Genomic DNA, 19089 nt, shown 5'->3' on the forward strand with positions numbered 1-19089 from the left:
TTTTGTAAAATACACAGGTGATAACTTTTTTTTTTTAAAGAAATAAGTGTTTAATTAATTCCAGGAGAAAAAAAAAAAAAAAGACGATTTTCCTAAAGTTGGATTTTTCCTCTTTTATCTAGAGAGAAAGCAGCTTTAGAGGTTAATTATCTCTCCTTTCTATTTCACACTGAATTTCAGTACTCCTCAAGGCGTTCAGGTCAGGTGTATCTATCTGTACAAGTAGTGCGCCGCCGCCGCAGCACTGTGACCGTCACGTAGTTATGGACTTCACACGTTTTAGTTAGTCTCTTATTTCTGCTGCTTACATTCGATGGATTTTATGATGATCCTCGAATGATTTTAAGTTTTCCAGATTGTCCCACCATTTATATAGAAAAGTGTCTGCAATGAGCTGGAACCAAGGGGTAATCTTCACCTCTCCCCGCTTGGCCCTTTCAAACAACTGCGTCAGCTCTTCTTTTGACACATAGCAATGGCTTTTGATCTCATTGGGATCAGGATCGACTGTGACCTCCTTCTGTAGAAACAAGATGTAATCGATTTCATGTTCTCCCCAGATGCCATCTGACTGAGCTTTGTAGTGAATTCTGGTTAGATACCGGAGTTCATCAGGTTTTACCTGGAAGTAAATATAAGAAATCGCTCATTGTACTACCAACCATCAAGTGTCTCACTGTCAGTAATAAATATTTCCTACTAGTTTTCCCTAGAAAGTCTAATTAATTTCTCACCGAGCACTTAACCCTTAGGGATATATTATTGTTACAACGTAACCATGAATATTTGATTAATTTAGCACATTAGCATAGCTGAATGATACAAATGTATCAGTCATATTTTGTACTGGTACTTTCGCACTTTACATTGACACTTTTTGGAGGATTAAGACCAATAAGTATTTCTTTATTTTTTATATTAATGCTTTTTGTATTTAAATATGATTTGTCTTCTTATAATAAATAAATATTAGCCCAAGTGAGGACCGGTCATCCCACTTGTAAAGCGTTTGCACTGGGCTATCCCTATATATGATACTTTCTTGATCCCATATACCAATGGTAAAGTTGTATAGGTTCAAAGGGTATGGCACCTCTGCAATAGGAGCACACTCCGTTTATTTACCAACTACTTACCCGACGCGTTTCTTTACTAGAACGTTTCTCTGCAGTAAATAGTCAGGGGCTTGCAGAGTCCGTGAATTAGATCTTCTAGCATTCTAGAAGTCTAAGTGTACAATGTACTAAGCATGGAGTCGAAAACCATCAAGTGTCCAACAAATACAGTGACCCCCGGAGTTAAGCATTTTACTTTGTATCTTAACTTCGTTGCCCTTACATGAAAAAACTTTTTGGTGTGTTGAGCATATTTGTATTTTTCTTGGCTCGAGGGCTCAATGAATGCACATGCTCTCCCATTTAGAGTTTGTTCACATACCGTTTGAGCCTTCCATCGAAGGTATACGTCTGGAGAAATTTACTACTTTGACCACATTGTAGGCATACATCGCCAACACCGTACTGTATATTTATTTTGACTGTATTCTCCAGTACAGGATAGCATAGTCTACTGCACTATTCTATACAGCAAACAAAATGTATCCCAATGCATGCCAACCCAGCGTATGTCAAAAAGAAACCCTTTTGGCTTACACTGAGTGAATGGGGCCCTATGGTACATAAACCGAATGGGATTCACAAATGGTGCATGAACAAAGTCATATATAATAGGTCTGCCCCTTCTATAAAAATATGGTCAGAGACGAACGACATGGAACTTTTGGCAGAGCAGGAGACAACACAAGAAATAGGCAAGTGTGGGTGACACGTTCAACAGCCATGATCTAACAAAGTGTCAAATGAAAGTGCACAAATCAATTCAGCATTACTCAGATTATCCGCCCTGCAGCCTGCATAGAATTCCAGACAAAAATAAGCAACCAAATTGTGGTGCGGTTTTTTGACCAGAATGTCTGCTGCAGAAAGCAGCGCATAAAAAAAATAAAAAAAAGGGGAAGAGTCTATACTTAGCCGTAGCCATGCGTCCCTCTGACATCCCGCAGCCCGGCCTCCTGGAGTGACGTTTCATCCTATGGTTAAAACGTAATCTCTGGAGGCCGGGCTGGACGCAGTAGAATAGCAATCTGGGTAAGCAAAGGCTTTTTTTTCCCCCCGAGTTGCCATTTTTGCGGCAGAATTGCAGCTTTTCCGCTGCAAAAATCGAAACATCTGCTATTCGTTGCAGGTTTTACCTCCCGTTGAATTCAATGGGGGAAACCTGCAACAGAAAGCCAGCGATTCCACAGGATAAATTGCCATGCTGCAGATTTTAAAAAAAACAAAAAAAACGCAGGTCAATTTATGAACGTTTTTTTCAGCAGGTTTTTACGCTGCATGTGGACGAGATTCGTTCAAATCTCATCCACTTTGGTGCTACTGTATTACGCTGCGGAAAATATGTAGTATTTACACTATGTATGGACTTGCCATAACAGTCACAATACAGAATCACAATGGCATATCTGTGCACTAGGTTGTATGTTTATTATACCTGCTCCAGTGGAATTCCGAATTCGGCCTTCAAACGTCTCTGGGCAGCTCGTCGCACCCCTATAGCTTCATCTTCCCCAACTTCCGTGGGGGTATTGAGTGGGTGACTGCAGCATGTGTTTGTATAACAACCTGGGCCATGATATAGGAATTAATATAGGAGATCTCCAGAATACAAGTTCACAGTAAACTTTGTGTGGTCAACTAGTGTAATAATGAGCCGATTACACATTTTATCATAGCAGTGATTTTTTTGTACCTAGGTATAAGGACGCCCAATAAACAGGCCCCCCCCCCCCAAACTACAAATTGCGAGATGCACCTCTCCATATAGTTTATAGACAAGGTGTAGGGGCCATGTAAAAGAGCTCCCTACACCATGAGAACTACAGATTCACTCACTACCAAATAACGGGGGATTCCAATCTTACAATGTTATTACTTGGATATTCCTTATTATTATTATTATACGAGGGGGGGGGGGGGGTGTCCAACCTCGGACACCACCGATCAAGAGATCGCCTACCATGATGTAAATAAGGTAACCTTTAAGGCTAAGTCTCCACAGTGACATTAATTCCCCTGACTTGAATCTACCTGAGTTGCGGCCAACTTTCTCTCCACATGGAAGTTGCAGTTATGCCCACGACTCAGATTGCCAACTCTAATGGTAGTAAGCTCCCTATAAGATTTTAGCAGACGCACGCACACAAGATACAGGCCATCAGGTGACACGACCTGGTTGCCGTGACGCATGACGTGGTTAGATCTTCTCGTCATATCTTCTTGCCCAACTGTTAAAGAAGAACTCTTAAAAATATTTTTTTGCACATACGTTAACTCACCAGCAATATTCTAGCAGTGTCATCTCAGCTCGGTTGCTTCTATACATTATGAACCCTTTCATTATGGGCAGCTGTGTGGAAAAATCTATCACTAGCAGGAGGCAGAAGAGAGAGTTTGAGGCTGCATCACAAAGGCATACTCTGAGACACTGCAGTGTGAGTACAGCAGTTCTATATCACTGATCCATCACTTCAAAAGGAAGTTCAGGGTGATGAGACTCCGTAACCCCTGCAGAGTCAGAAGCATCCTGGAAAATGTAGGCTGCATTAAGGGAACCACATCAAAGGGGAAGAAGGAACCAAGACGGCAGACAACCCATACATGGCACATTAACTAAAATAGGTATAGACAAGGCATACACAAGAGCTTCCACAGGATAGGTGATATCTGATCGGTCGGGGTCCAAGCTTGGACCCCCATCGATTCAGAGAACGCAATTACGTGGCCGTCCCTGTGCGCCCCATGTGAATGGAGCCTTGGCTAAGCATGTGTGTTGCTGCTCCATTCATATGGGGTGCACAGGGACTCGCGTTCTCTGGATCGATGGGGGTCCAAGCAGTCGGTTCTGTGGATAGGGGATAAATAAGTTATAGAAAAAAAACACTTTAATAATTGCCTAAGCTGCACTATATAGGTAAAAAACAACACATTGCTGGAGTGCTTCTTTAACCATGAAGTGGTTGTGCAGGGCAAAATGTACCTACAGTAACAAGGTGTGAAAATGCTTCCTATTGGTAACACCTCCGGTAATGAGCCCCAATGAAGACGCCCTCTGTGTCAAACAGCTCAGTGTAGAACTATGTGAAATAGGATATGACACTGCCAAAACCATTTGTGCTATACAGACAGCCTGATATACAAGGCCAGGATCATATAAACATTCTTTATGTAGTATAAGGTGCAGTTTAACAGTTTTTTTGAACCAAAGCCAGAAGTGGATCCAAAAGGAAAAAAAGAAATAAAGAAAAGACAGACCCATCTCCTTTCTTTTGTGTCCACTCCTGTGTTTGGAAAAAAAAACAAAAACTGACAACTGCACGAACAACTGCATCAAATCTGTGTGTGATCCTGGCCTTAAAGAGGCTCTGTCACCAGATTTTGCAACCCCTATCTGCTATTGCAGCAGATCGGCGCTGCAATGTAGATTACAGTAACGTTTTTATTTTTAAAAAACGAGCATTTTTGGCCAAGTTATGACCATTTTTGTATTTATGCAAATGAGGCTTGCAAAAGTCCAAGTGGGCGTGTATTATGTGTGTACATCGGGGCGTTTTTACTACTTTTACTAGCTGGGCGTTCTGACGAGAAGTATCATCCACTTCTCTTCAGAACGCCCAGCTTCTGGCAGATCACGCTGTGACGTCACTCACAGGTCCTGCATCGTGTCGGCCACATCGGCACCAGAGGCTACAGATGATTCTGCAGCAGCATCAGCAGGTAAGTAGCTACATCGACTTACCTGCAAATGCCGATGCTGCTGCAGAATCAACTGTAGCCTCTGGTGCCGATGTGTCCTCGCTCGTCTGACACGATGCAGGACCTGTGAGTGACGTCACAGCGTGATCTGCCAGAAGCTGGGCGTTCTGAAGAGAAGTGGATGATACTTCTAGTCAGAACGCCCAGCTAGTAAAAGTAGTAAAAACGCCCCGATGTACGCACATAATACACGCCCACTTGGACTTTTGCAAGCCTCATTTGCATAAATACAAAAATGGTCATAACTTGGCCAAAAATGCTCGTTTTTTAAAAATAAAAACGTTACTGTAATCTACATTGCAGCGCCTATCTGCTGCAATAGCAGATAGGGGTTGCAAAATCTGGTGACAGAGCCTCTTTAAGGAGTCAATTAAATACTGGTAACAAAATATGTGCTATAAAGTAAAGGGTCAGAGCGAATTATATTGGATTAATTTATAGTTTTATTTTACTCGTCTACAAATACAAACCTGGGAAGGTGATTTTAGCATCTGATCTTTGCTGTAATAGGAGTTTATTTTCGGTGTTAAACAAGAACACACTGAAGGCCCTGTGCAGCAAACCTGCATAAATAAAAATAGCTATATAATGATATATCTCATCCACACACATGTATAAATCATAGATTCTGTGCCACAAGAGCCTAAACTACAAGGAATATCCTGCATCCAGATAATGTAGAGTAGACAGGCGACGGTGGCCACCTGACAGTCGCTTTTCTATTGCAAAAGTTTGGTTAATATTTAATAATCATTACGAGCTTTACCTGTGAAAACCATTAGTACAATATATAGTCATAGCCCCATGCAGCACGTAGACACCCACCATTATTTATAGGGGTATTCTCAACTCAGACATTTATGACATCTCAGGATATTCTATAAACGTCTGCTAGGTGCAAGTCAAAGGCGTGTTCGGCTGTTTCCATAACGCCCTTAGACGTGAATACGAGAGATGCGCACATGCACGGCAATCTCTCCATTCTGACTGGATGCGGCAGGTGCCTCCCCTGGTGGGACGGTGAGAATACTCTTTTAATAGCAGTTAACATGGCATATAAACAATATGTATCTGGTACTGCAGTTCCGGAGGATAGGCCATCAAGGTCAACCTGAAAGACCCCTTTAAGGCTGAATTCCTGAATTAGTATTATACTGGGTACTGATGCACCCAAATAACTAACCTATAGCCATAACATTGTAAGCCAACCCAACAGAATCTGCATTTCTTTTAGCCTCCTTGTGTCTGCTCCCCAGCACTTGCTTTACCTTTGTCAATGTTTTCGTTAAGGTGACAGTTTTTCTTGGTGTCTGCTCCAATCTTCTCGTCATTCCCATCAATCAGAATGCACATCTCCGACAGCAACTGAACCTGCTTCTCATCCAGCGTATCAGTGTTAACCTCAGGCATGGCTGCTCTGTATCTCTTGCTGCTGAAACAACAAGGTCATGTTTAGCACGAGGCAAAAAATACAGTATACTCACAGCAGATCGTATAAAGCAGCACCCTTCTGGTTTCAACTGTGTTTTTATTGAAAATTTTTCAACAATATACATATAACTTAGAGCAGCATGAAGGGCCATGCAATTCACATAGTAAGACAGTAACTTTCAATAGACAGACAAAACATCTGGGAAAAAACACAGGGGTTTAAGGGGGTGAGGAGGGGGGGGATAGTCGGAGCTCCACCTACCACCTAATCTTGAGTTCCCTGTATCCAATACTTGTCCCACGGGTCCCACACCACTTTGAACCTGTCCAGTTCATTGTCAATAGAGGCCGTCATATGCTCCATTGTACGTATTTCCCTAATTCTAGTTACTAAGTCGATGTGGGAGGGAGGGGTTGTCTGTCTCCATTTCCATGCTATCAACGTCTTAGCGGCTGTAAGAAAGTGTCGAAAGAGTCGAGCTGGTGATTTCCCCAAAGACCTAGGGGGAACATTTAGGAGGTAATGAAGAGGGTCTAAGGGAATATCCTGCTGCAACACCGCCAATGCCAAGTTCTTAACTTCCAACCAATACTGTTGTACCAGTGAACAGCAGCACCCTTCTGTATGGTTGGTGCAAGACTTTGTTCAGGTCCTGGTGGGGCCCAATGTCCCGGGCCCAAGTTATATCCAAGTATTCTGAAAATAGGACACCCCACAAATGTAGCGTAGGCTTACATTTGGTGACATCACTGGAGCTAAACTAAAACATGCACAAATTATTGCATTCATTTAGTTGTATATTTTCTGGCTACGAGTATACACACAGCGGACTTTCAAATGACAATCTGACTGACAAAATGAGCATTTGGGCACACTTAAATGTCCACTAAAACTAGAGCCGGGGCTACACATCAATTACCCTCAATCAGACTGATGTCCCAATAAGTTTTTATAGGAATAATCATGATCTTGGCTCTGCAGTTACCCAAATGAAATTAGATATTTTTCTATAAGAAAAATAGATCTCACTATTATATATTTCATGCAATGAGTATTGAAGGAGTTTCCAGAATCGACAATTATCACGTTTCTCACAGGTCATTGAATAGAGCGGCAGTTCAGCATGCGTGCTGCAAAGTCTATAAGATCGAAGGAAACCATAAAGTTCAGCACTCGGCGGTTTCTGTGAGCACCATACACAATAAGCGTAGCTGCAGGGCACACGCTCAAAAGCTGCTCCGTTCAAACTCGCTGTCGGGGGTGCACAACTCTGGAGCCCCTTTCTAGAGTCATGAGAATCCCAGCAGTGGGTCCCTCAGTGATAGGTGATAAATGGCAATTCTGAGATTACCTATAAGCTGGCCATACACAAGATGTCAGTTGTCCAAAATGGACGATTTTGGACGATCAGCCGGTTTACATTTTTATGAAAATGACTAAGATCGGCTGAAACTATGCGTGTACGGCATGACTGGGCTGTTACTCACATTTTTAAAACTATATCCCTGATCTGCCAATTCAGTCTGGCATGTTGGTGGTTAGATCATTCGTACAAACCATATGACGTACAATCGACCACCTGCATTGTGGGTGATTCTCAATCTGAAGTGTACAGTCCACTTTAGAGAAAATAGCCGTATAAATAGCAAACAACTTGCTCCTTTGCAGCACCGTTCACCAGGCAGAGTAGCAGCTGCCGTCCTATCTTAATAAGGGCATTTGTCTCTGTGCCGGGTTCCCCCTAAATGCTGGTATATAGGCACAGGAAAGCCAAGAGCTGGGAAGATATGTTTCCATGTATCACTCCTCGGCACAAGCACGTATGTCCAGTTTATCATGACTCTGTCCGGTTCCACAGCTGCAGAGTTTGGTATTTTAAGCAGGCCGTGGCGATAGAGATTGAACGTCCGAAACAGCAGATTCATTAAACTTTCTGTTCTGCGGACAGTCGGCGGCTTTTTTCGTGACCCGAACAAGCATGAGAAATGCGAACCGACATCTGTGGAAAAGTTGACCTGCCACGGTGTCATTCTTTGGTTGTTGTTGTTGGTGCAGTATTGGAAAGTCATTCATACCAAACCAGATCTACATCCCATCAATAGAGCCCAGTGCTGGCCACAGACCAAGGCAGAGATGGATCAGCGATTTGTCCTTACTTCAGCCTTCACACGCCAACCCTGAAGGACAAGTTGTTCTGAGAACGGCCATCTGAAATCCCTATTGTAGGGCCAGCTGAACGGTGGCATTCAACATATGGAACATCACACTCATCATCTAACTGTACAGCCGGTCTTTTTCTGTATCGTCAGTAAATTTCCCTGTATCTCAGTTGGTGTATAAATGCTAAACCACATGGGTCCATACTGCATGAAAAGCCAAGGTCTGAAGATCTGAGACGCTAATGCCATGCCCTGCTTATGTATCTAAAGGTACTTTTACACCGGCCAATTTTGGCAGGTGCAACGAGCGCCGATCAACGAGAAAGCTCGTTGATAGGCGCTAATTTGCTTTTACAAGGAGCTATATATGGGGACCAGCGCTCAGATCACTCGTCCCTGTAGATTTCTATCGTGTCGGTGTAAAAGGACCTTTAGATCTGAGCTACATGGCAAGTTTAGTCATGCCAGTCACATAACAGCCGTGACCATAGGGATGCACTCACAATCTCCTGCTTATACGTATACAAATTAGCAGGGTTACCCTTCGTAATCAGATTCCTGATCTCATTTTCCTAGGGAGGTGGGAAGACAGGTCATCTGTTCAGTTGTCTTTTGCTCGCTCTAGTTTTTATGCACATGGTTCAGTCAATCATTTACCATAAAGGATAAGGTAGAATAGCAATGTCTGGTGTTCAATGTCCAGCGCAAGCGGGTGCACAACGTGACTTTTACAAATTCAGATGTCACTATAAACACGTGACAAAACTCATCATGAATGAATTCAGACACCTGGATCAGGGGCATTATCAAAACTAGTGCAAAAAGTGCTGGAGCAGCTCCCACCCAACAGTCACACTCCGGCTCCCACCCAACAGTCACACTCCGGCTCCCACCCAACAGTCACACTCCGGCTCCCACCCAACAGTCACACTCCGGCTCCTACATTCTAAAGCCCTTTCACCTGCCCATACGTGTGCAGCTTGTACAAACCTTGTCTCACTATAAAAAAAAAATTTCTATCTTTCTCCGTTATTTAGATATCGGTGCCGTTATATTTGGTGCCGGATATTTAAATAACCCCCTGAACTGTCAATGGGGCATAATTGGCAAGGGGGCCTGTAACATGGCTGTGACACTGGTCAATCAGCTACGGACTATGCCACAGCAAGAGCTAGAGATGGAAGAGTACGCACAGCTCCGCCACCACAACGGAACAGAAGAGAAGGTGAATTCTTCTTCTTTTCCATGGCGGCGGGAGTATCTTCGGCAGCTGCATCGGAGCGGTGCACACGCTCTCACTCTTCAGCTCTCGTAAGACACGGACAAGACTGTGTGATCTCTCGCGAAAGATCACTCAGTCTTGTTCAGCTTGTCTGCCAAGAGCTGGAGTGATAGCGCCTGCGCGCATGCTCGCACAGCTCCGAGCTACGCACACGCTCACCAGCTCTTGCTGTGACACTGTCTGTAGCGGATTCGACAGTCACAGCCATGTTACAATCCACATTGTTAATTACACACTCAATTGACAGTTCAGGGGGTTATTTAAATATTGTGCGCCAAATATAATGGCGCCGATATCTAAATAACAGAGAAAGATAGGAAAAAACGTTTATGGTGAGACAGGGCTTGTACAGCCCTGCCTATGACATGCTGCACACGTATGGGCAGGTGAAAGGTGCTCTTTAAAACAGTGATCTGATTGGTTGCTATGGGTAACTCCATTTCACTAGTTTGGGGAAATCCCCTCCTTCCCACCCTGTCTTACATATACGGTCTGGATACCACACTGTAAAATTCCCACGTACCCAGATCGAACACCACTCAAACTTGCACAAATCCTCGCGTGGTCCTAATCTACAGCACTTCTCCCGATAGCGACCTGTGCTACATCCCCTTACTCCTGCCTCCAGCGTCCATGATGCGCTGCCCTCAGATCTCACCTGCTGCACGGCGAACTCTTCACACCCTTTCGCAGGACTGTCCGCAGCCCTGAACTGCCACTGCCAAGACCCAGCGAGACACGGGCACCGCCTACAATACCCGCCCACAACATCTCTCAACCAATCAGATTTCCGTTTCACTGCGTCCCACTATCTGCCGATTCACGGCTCACTCCACGACACCGCCCGCCCGCGGCGCTCTGTCCGGCGATCGCCTTCACTGTGCGCTATACGGAGCCGCGTAATCCACTGTGTAGAAATCACAAACCACTTCAGCCGTACTGAGCAGCGTTACCACGACGTGTGAAACTACAAAGCCAATCACGGGGACATGTCAGCCCCGCCCACTACTCCGTCTATACGTCACACGCGTGTACCTAAAAAACACCCTTTGGAAAGACGTAGAACCGCCCTCCCCGGTCGTACCTGTCAATCAACGTGACGTCATGGAAGGAGGACGCTCCTTTGAGATACAAAAGGGAGTCTTTCACCAGAATGTCCGAGTTAAACTAAACTAGTGCCAGGGTTTTTTAGAGGAGACTAACCTGTTTCTAACGTTTATTTTCATTTTCTGCTTACTGCCTCCTTTGTAGAGAAATACGTTTTATTACGTTTATGCTAATCAGCATTTAGGTGCAATGAGGGCGTTACTATTGCACCTAAATGCTCTTACGATCTTTCTGCTCGACGTCCTAATCAGCAGTAATGGGCATGTGCAGCGTCCCTGCTCTTTATTCGGCGCATGCGCAGTACTGCCGATTAGAACGTCAAGCAGAAAGATCGTACTGCGCATGCGCCAAGTGAAGAGGAGGGACGCGCGCTTGCATAACAGATAGTACGGGGCCAGGCATGAATGCGCGGATTACGCTGCAAGGTCCTTGTCAATCAATGTAAGGGTATGTGCACACACACTAATTACGTCCGTAATTGACGGACGTATTTCGGCCGCAAGTCCCGGACCGAACAGAGTGCAGGGAGCCGGGCTCCTAGCATCATACTTATGTACGACGCTAGGAGTCCCTGCCTCGCTGCAGGACAACTGTCCCGTACTGTAATCATGTTTTCCGTACGAGACAGTTGTCCTGCAGCGAGGTAGGGACTCCTAGCATCGTACATAAGTATGATGCTAGGAGCCCAGCTCCTTGCACTGTGTTCGGTCCGGTACTTGCGGCCGAAATACGTCCGTCAATTACGGACGTAATTAGTGTGTGTGCACATACCCTAAGAGGGGAGGGAGGCGGGTTGAACTGGGGAGCGAAGTAAGAGCATTTAGGTGCAACGGTGACGCCCTCATTGCACCTAAATGCTCATTAGCATAAACTTATCAAAACGTATTTCTCTACAAAGGACGCAGTAAGCAGAAAATGAAAATAAACGCTAGAAACAGGTTAGTTTCCTCTAAAAAACCCTGCTACTAATTTAACTCAGACATTCTGGTGACAGACTCCCTTTAACCCCTTCCCTCTTTAGCCACTTTTGACCTTCCTGACAGAGCCTCATTTTTCAAATCTGACATGTGTCACTTTATGTGGTAATAACTCCGGAATGCTTTCACCTATCCAAGCGATTCTGAGATTGTTTTCTCGTGACACATTGGACTTTATGTTACTGGCAAAATTTGCTCGATATGTTCAGTATTTAATTGTGAAAAACACCAAAATTTAGCGAAAAATTGCAAAAATTAGCATTTTTCTCAATTTAAATGTATCTGCTTGTAAGACAGGCAGTTATAATACACAAAATTGTTGCTAATTAACATCCCCCATATGTCTACTTTAGATTGGCATCGTTTTTTGAACATCCTTTTATTTTTCTATGACCTCACAAGGCTTAGAACTTTAGCAGCAATTTCTCACATTTTCAAGAAAATTTCAAAAGGCTATTTTTACAGGGGCCAGTTCAGTTGTGAAGTGGTTTTGAGGGCCTTATATATTAGAAACCCCAAAAAAGTCACCCCATTTTAAAAACTTCACCCCTCAAAGTATTCAAAACAGCATTTAGAAAATGTCTTAACCCTTTAAACATTTCACAGGAATTAAAGCAAAGTAGAGGTGAAATTTACAAATTTCATATTTTTCTGCAGAAATACATTTTTAATACAATTTTTTTTATAACACAGAAGGTTTTACCAGAGAAATGCAACTCAATATTTGTTGCCCAGTTTTTGCAGTTTTAGGAAATATCCCACATGTGGCCGTAGCGTGCTACTGGACTGAAACACCGGCCTCAGAAGCAAAGGAGCACCTAGTGGATTTTGGGGCCTTATTTTTGTTAGAATATATTTTAGGCACCATGTCAGGTTTGAAGGGCTCTTGCGGTGCCAAAACAGTCAAAATCCCCCAAAAGTGACCCCATCTGGGAAACTAGACACCTCAAGGAAATTATCTAGGGGTGTAGTGAGCATTTTCACCGCACAGGTTTTTTACAGAAATTATTGGAAGTAGGCCGTGAAAATTAAAATCAACATTTCTTCAAAGAAAATGTAGGTTTAGCGATTTTTTTTCTCATTTCCACAAGGACTAAAGGAGAAAAAGCACCGCAAAATTTGTAAAGCAATTTCTCCCGAGTAAAACAATACCTCACATGTGGTAATAAACGGTTGTTTGGAGACACGGCGTGGCTGAGAAGGGAAAGAGCGCCATTTGGCTTTTGGAGTTCACATTTAGCAGGAATGGTTTGCGGAGGCCATGTCACATTTACAAAGCCCCTGAGGGGACAAAACAGTGAAAACCCCAAACAAGTGACCCCATTTTGGAAACTATACCCCTTGAGGAAATTATCTAGGGGTATAGTGAGCATTTTGACCCCACAGGTTTTTTGCAGAAATTTTTGCAAGTAGGCTGTGAAAATGAAAATCTACATTTTTTCAAATAAAATGTAGGTTTAGCTAATTTTTTTTCATTTCCACAAGGACTAAAGGAGAAAAATCACCATAAAATTTGTAAAGAAATTTCTCCCGAGTAAAACAGTACCCCACATGTGGTAATAAACGGCTGTTTGGACACACGGCGAGGCTGAGAAGGGAAAGAGCGCCATTTGGCTTTTGGAACTCAAATTTAGCAGGAATGGTTTGCGGAGGCCATGTTACATTTACAAAGCCCCTGAGGGGACAAAACAGTGGAAACCCCCCACAAGTGACCCCATTTTGGAAACAACACCCATTGAGGAAATTATCTAGGGGTATAGTGAGCGATTTGACACCACAGTTTTTTTGCAGAAATTATTGGAAGTAGGCCCTGAAAATAATAATCTACATTTTTTCAAAGAAAATGTAGGTTTAGCTAATTTTTTCTCATTTCCAGAAGGACTAAAGGAGAAAAAGCACCACAAAATTTGTAAAGCAATTTCTCCCGAGTAAAACAATACCCCACATGTGGTAATAAACGGCTGTTTGGACACACGGCAGGGCTTAGAAGGGAAAGAGCACTATTTGACTTTTTGAGATCACATTTAGCAGGAATGATTTGCGGAGGCCAGGTCACATTTGCAAAGCCCCTGAGGGGACAAAACAATGAAAACGCCCAAAAAGGGACTCCATTTAGGAAACTACACCTCTTGAAGAATGCATCTAGGGGTGTAGTGAGCATTTTGACCCCACAGATGTTTCATAGAATTTATTAGAATTAGGCAGTGAAAATAAAAACAGTCCTTTTTCTTCAATAAGACGTAGCTTTAGCGCAAATTTTTTCATTTTCTCAACAAATAAAGGAAAAAAAGAACCCAACATTTGTAAAGCTATTTCTCCCGAGTACGGCAATACCCCATATGTGGTCATAAACTGCTGTTTGGGCAAACGGCAGGGCTCAGAAGGGAAGGACCGCCATTTGGAGTGCAGATGTTGCTGGATTGGTTTCTGGGCACCTGTGGGCCCAAAACAGTGGAAACCCCCCAGAAGTGACCCCATTTTGTAAACTACACCCCTCAATGCATTTACCAAGGGGTGTAGTAAGCATTTTAACCCTGCAGGTGTTTTGTAGAAATTAGTGTGCGCTCAATGTTGCAGAGTGAAAATGGGATTTTTTTCCATAGATATGCCAATATGTGGTGCCCGGCTTGTGCCACCATAACAAGACAGCTCTCTAATTATTATGCGGTGTTTCCCGGTTTTAGAAACACCCTACATGTGGCCCTAATCTTTTGTCTGGACATATGACAGGGCTCAGAAGTGAAGAGTACCATGCGGAGTGGAGGCCTAATTTGGCGATTTACAAAGTATTGGTTCACAACTGCAGAGGCTCAGATGTGAAATAATAAAAAGAAACCCCTGATAAGTGACCCCATTATGGAACTGCACCCCTCAAGGCATTTATTAAGGGGTGTAGTGAGCATTTTCACCCCACAGGTCTTTTCCATAAATGAATGCGCTGCGGATGGTGCAAATTAAAAATTTATATTTTTCCCTAGATATGCCATTCAGTGGCAAATATGTCATGCCCAGCTTATGACGCTGGAGACACACACCACAAAAATTGTTAAAAGGGTTCTCACGGGTATGACGGTGCCATATATGTTGAAGGAAACTGCTGTTTGGGCACGCTGTAGGGTTCAGGGCCGAGGGAGCACCATTTGGCTTTTGGAGAGCGGATTTTGCTTGGTACTATATTTGTTTGAGTATTGCTGGTGTTTTATAATGTGGGGGTACATGTAAGCGGGGCGGAGTATATAAGGGGCATAGTCAGGTGGTATAAAAAAATAAAAATAATCCATAGATGTGTGTTACGCTGTGAAGCAATCCTTTCTGCACAGGCCGGTGTCGCACTGATAAATGGTGTCATTTCTTATCCCCCTTTTGGTCCACACTCCGCGCCTTTGTAGTTTGGGGAATTTTGCTGGGAAAGTATTATCCTGGTATAATACGGGCACCGTCGCTTCCATCGGATATGATTGGGCCCTCCCTTCCTGGTTCCCTAATTTTAGGTCCTTGATAAATCGCCTCTTGAAACAGAAGAAATGTTCTCCTCGGGCACAACTGCATATTTTTTTATTTCCTGACTTATTGGAGCCATAACTAATTTTATTTTTCATAGACGTAGCGGTATGAGGGCTGGTTTGTTGCGGGACGAGCTGTAGTTATTATTGGTACCATTTTGGGGTACATGTGACTTTTTGATCACCTTTTATCCTATTTTTTGGGATGCCAGGTAAACCAAAAAACGCAATTCTGGCACAGCTTTTTTTGGTTTTTTTTTATACAGAGTTCACCACGCATTATAAACTACATGTTACCTTTATTCTGCGGGTCAGTACGATTCCGGCGATACCTCATTTATAGAACTTTTTTATGTTTTACAACTTTTTGCACAATAAAATTACTTTTGTAAAAAGAATGTATTTTTTCTGTCGCCAAGTTGTGAGAACCATAACGTTTTAATTTTTTTGTCGACGGAGTTGTATGAGGGCTTGTTTTTTGCGGGACGAGCTATAGTTTTTATAGGTACCATTTTTGGATACGTGCGACTTTTTGATCACTTTTTATTGTAATATTTGTAGGGCAAAGTGACTAAAAAACAGAAACTCTGGTAACGTTTTTTACAGGTTTTTTTTACGCTGTTCACCGCGTGCAATAAATAATATAATATTTTGATACCTCCGGTCGTTACGGTCGTGGCGATACCAAATACATATGGTTTATTATTATTTTTCAATAATAAAGGACTTGATAAGAGTAAAAGGGGGATTGTGTGTTATTTGATTACTTGAAACTTTTATTGTTTTCAAACTTTTATTTTTTGCACTTTTTTTTACACTTTTTTATACTTTTTTTACACTTTTTCTCAGGTCCCACTAGGGGACTTGAAGGTCCAACGGTCAGATTTTTTTTTTTCTAATACATTGCACTACCTATGTAGTGCAATGTATTAGATCTGTCAGTCATTCACTGACAGCAAGCCGTTTAGGCTTCGCCTCCCGGCGGGGCCTAAATCGGCTTCCGTAATGGCAGAGCAGGAGACCATTGTGTCTCCTGTTGCCATAACAGCAGTCGCCAGTCCCGATTGCCTGTCAGGGCTGGCGATCTGCTTGTAACCGCTACGATGCAGCAATCGCTTTCGATTGCTGCATCGAAGGGGTTAATGGCAGGGATCGGAGCTAGCTCCGGTTCCTGCCGTTACAGGTGGATGTCAGCTGTACAGTACAGCTGACTTCCACCGCTGATGACGCCGGATCAGCTCCTGACCCGGCGCCATCTTGCCGGCAGCTACGGAAGCCGATCAGGCTCCGCCGCCGGGCGGATCTTGACCGGCTTCGGTGCTAGGCAGACCGGGAGGCCAGTATTAGGCCTCCGGTTGCCATTGCAGCCACCGGAACCCCGGCAATTTCATTACTGGGGTTCCGATGAGCTGCAAACACCTTAAGTGCAGCGATCGCGTTTGAGCGCTGCACTTAAGGGGTTAATGGCGGGGATCGAAGCTAATTTCGGTCCCCGCCGTTACAGTCGGATGTCAGCTGTAAGATACAGCTGAGATCCGGTGATGATGGGACCGGCTCAGCTTCTGAGCCGGTGCCAAACGTTTGACGTACATGTACGGCAAGATGCGGGAAGTCAGTACTTTCCATGACGTACATGTACGTCAAATGTCGGGAAGGGGTTAAAGAGGCTCTGTCACCAGATTATAAGTGCCCTGTCTCCTACATAATGTGACAGGCGCTGTAATGTAGATAACACTGTTTTTTATTTTGAAAAACGATAATTTTTGAGCAAGTTATGAGCAATTTTAGATTTATGCTAATTAGTTTCTTAATGGACAACTGGGCGTTGTACAGAGGAGTGTATGAGGCTGACCAATCAGTGACCAATCAGTGACCAATCAGCATCATACACTTCTCTCCATTCATTTTTAGCAGTACTCGCAACACAGCGTGATCTCGCGTTTTCGTAAATAAAACCACATTTTATGGGAAAAAATGGGTTTTATTTTAATTTTTACTGTAATCTTTATTTTTATTTATTTATTTGTAAAAATCCTTTATTTAACTGTTTTCATTTTTTAGTCCCACTAGGGGACTTTACAATTCGAAGATATAATGCTTTGGTATACTCAGTATACCAAAGCATTATTGCCTGTCATTATTGCCTGTCATTATTGCCTGGCAGCCTTTGTTAGGCCCCTGACTGCCATGGCAACCCGTCGGCTACCGGCGATCGCGTTCACAGGCCGCCCATGAGTGACAGAGGGAGTTCCCTCTGTCAAACCACTTAAATGCCGTAGTCGCTATTGACCACGCCAATAAAGGGTTAAATGGCTGGGATTGGAGGTTTCTACAATCCTATCTGCTGCAGTGGGTGCCCATCTGTCAGTCACTGCACGATCACAAACATACATGCACAGCAGAATGCGTGGATAGTTGCCTTTCCATGCCGTGCATGTACGTGATTATGCGCTAAGGTGTTAAAGGGATTTTCCAACTTAAATCTTTTTTACCCATCTGCTGGACGGGGGTACCCCAGACTCCTAGCTATTAAATAAAATAATGGAAAACAATCCCCTGATCCACCTGTAAGATTGTGGGGCTAATCCCAATGATTTTTGCGACGTCTGCATTTACTGTATTGTGACTGGGTATGGTGTGTTTCTGTTTTTCACTATGAGGCACATTTATTAAGCACTCTACACCAGATATGTGGCGCAGAAAATTCACAATGTAATGCAAATTTGCGACTTTTCTCTTTTTTACGCTGCTTCCACCACTTTTACAAAAGTGGGAGGAGCTTAGTGAAAAGGAGCGTGGTCTGACATGGCCCAACAAATGTAAGATTTTGCTTTCAGGCACACGGACGGCCAGGAATTCTCCTTATTTATTAAGAGTTGTATCCTTCTAAATAATTTTAGGCGCATCTTACTCGAGTGCTATTTATATTGAAAAAGATCAAACGTCAGTCTTATTAAATCCGCCGCTATATCTTTTACCCATTAAGTACCAAGACTATTTTGGCATAAAGGCCTGCAGCCATTCCTTTAGTTTTTTCATCACCACATTCAGGCCTTAAATTTTTTTTTTTTCCGTCGACAGATATAATAATTTGTGTTTTGCGAGAGGAGTTGTATTTTTCAATGGCAAGCAAATGAAAATATGGGCAAGCATAAGGATCTGAGCGACTTTGACAAAGGCCAAAGTGTGATGGCTGAACGACTCGGTCCAAGCAAAACGTCAGGTTTTGTGGCGTGTTCCCTATATGCAGTGCTGAGTACCTATCAAATGTAGTCCATGGAAGGACAACCAGTGAACCAACGACAGGGTCATGGATGCCCAAGGCTCATTGATGCATGTGGGGAGTAAAGGCTAACCCGTCTGGTCTGATTCTACAGAAGAGCTACTGTAGCACAAATTGCAGAAAAAGTTGAAGGCGTGTTGCAGTGGGGGGTGACACTATCTACAGGGGACTGTGTAGGACGCTATCTACAGGGGGGGTGGCACTTTCTACAGGGGGGTGAGTGTAGCACTTTCTATAGGATGGTTTGTGTGGCACTATCTCGAAGGGTATGTGTGTGGCACTATCTACAGGCTGTGTGTGGCTCTATATACAGGGAATTTCGGTCTAGGGGGAGCCCCTGGCCTCACTGTCCATATATGGACAGTGACGTCAAAGGCTACCTCCAGGAGCCGAATCCTCGGCCAGAGCGTCGTCAACTCTCTGGACGTAGATTCCTCTCATAGAGGAGTGAATGGCAGAGCAGGGAGCAGATAGT

The 19089-nt window shown here is 43.5% G+C and overlaps 1 protein-coding gene across 4 annotated transcripts; it reads right to left on the reverse strand.

Annotated features, from left to right (window-relative positions):
* IDI1 (isopentenyl-diphosphate delta isomerase 1) lies at positions 1-10852 on the reverse strand. Of its 4 annotated transcripts, none has more exons than XM_075827429.1 (5): positions 10829-10852; positions 6140-6300; positions 5342-5434; positions 2551-2681; positions 1-622 (listed from the first exon to the last, which is right to left on the reverse strand). In XM_075827429.1, exons 2-5 carry the CDS (start codon positions 6279-6281, stop codon positions 305-307), a joined length of 684 nt encoding a protein of 227 aa, XP_075683544.1. In that variant the 5' UTR covers positions 6282-6300; positions 10829-10852; the 3' UTR covers positions 1-304. The 4 variants fall into 4 exon arrangements, with proteins under 4 accessions (XP_075683544.1, XP_075683542.1, XP_075683541.1 ...); XM_075827427.1 differs by lacking the exon at positions 10829-10852 and adding an exon at positions 10403-10737; XM_075827426.1 differs by lacking the exon at positions 10829-10852 and adding an exon at positions 10403-10737 and having other exon boundaries at positions 6140-6303.
* Between the last annotated feature and the right edge of the window lie 8237 nt (positions 10853-19089).

The sequence above is a fragment of the Rhinoderma darwinii genome, chromosome 5 (assembly GCF_050947455.1).
Source record: "Rhinoderma darwinii isolate aRhiDar2 chromosome 5, aRhiDar2.hap1, whole genome shotgun sequence".
Taxonomy (NCBI): Eukaryota; Metazoa; Chordata; class Amphibia; order Anura; family Rhinodermatidae; genus Rhinoderma; species Rhinoderma darwinii.

Excerpts from the sequence above, each read along its gene's own strand:
- IDI1 (XM_075827426.1), bottom strand. The coding sequence starts at position 10,515 with ATGTTGTGGGCGGGTATTGTAGGCGGTGCCCGTGTCTCGCTGGGTCTT. Across the intron at positions 2,682-5,341 it reads TGCTAAAATCACCTTCCCAG|GTTGTTATACAAACACATGC; the intron begins GTTTGTATTTGT and ends ATCATGGCCCAG. Across the intron at positions 623-2,550 it reads TCGGAATTCCACTGGAGCAG|GTAAAACCTGATGAACTCCG; the intron begins GTATAATAAACA and ends ATTTACTTCCAG.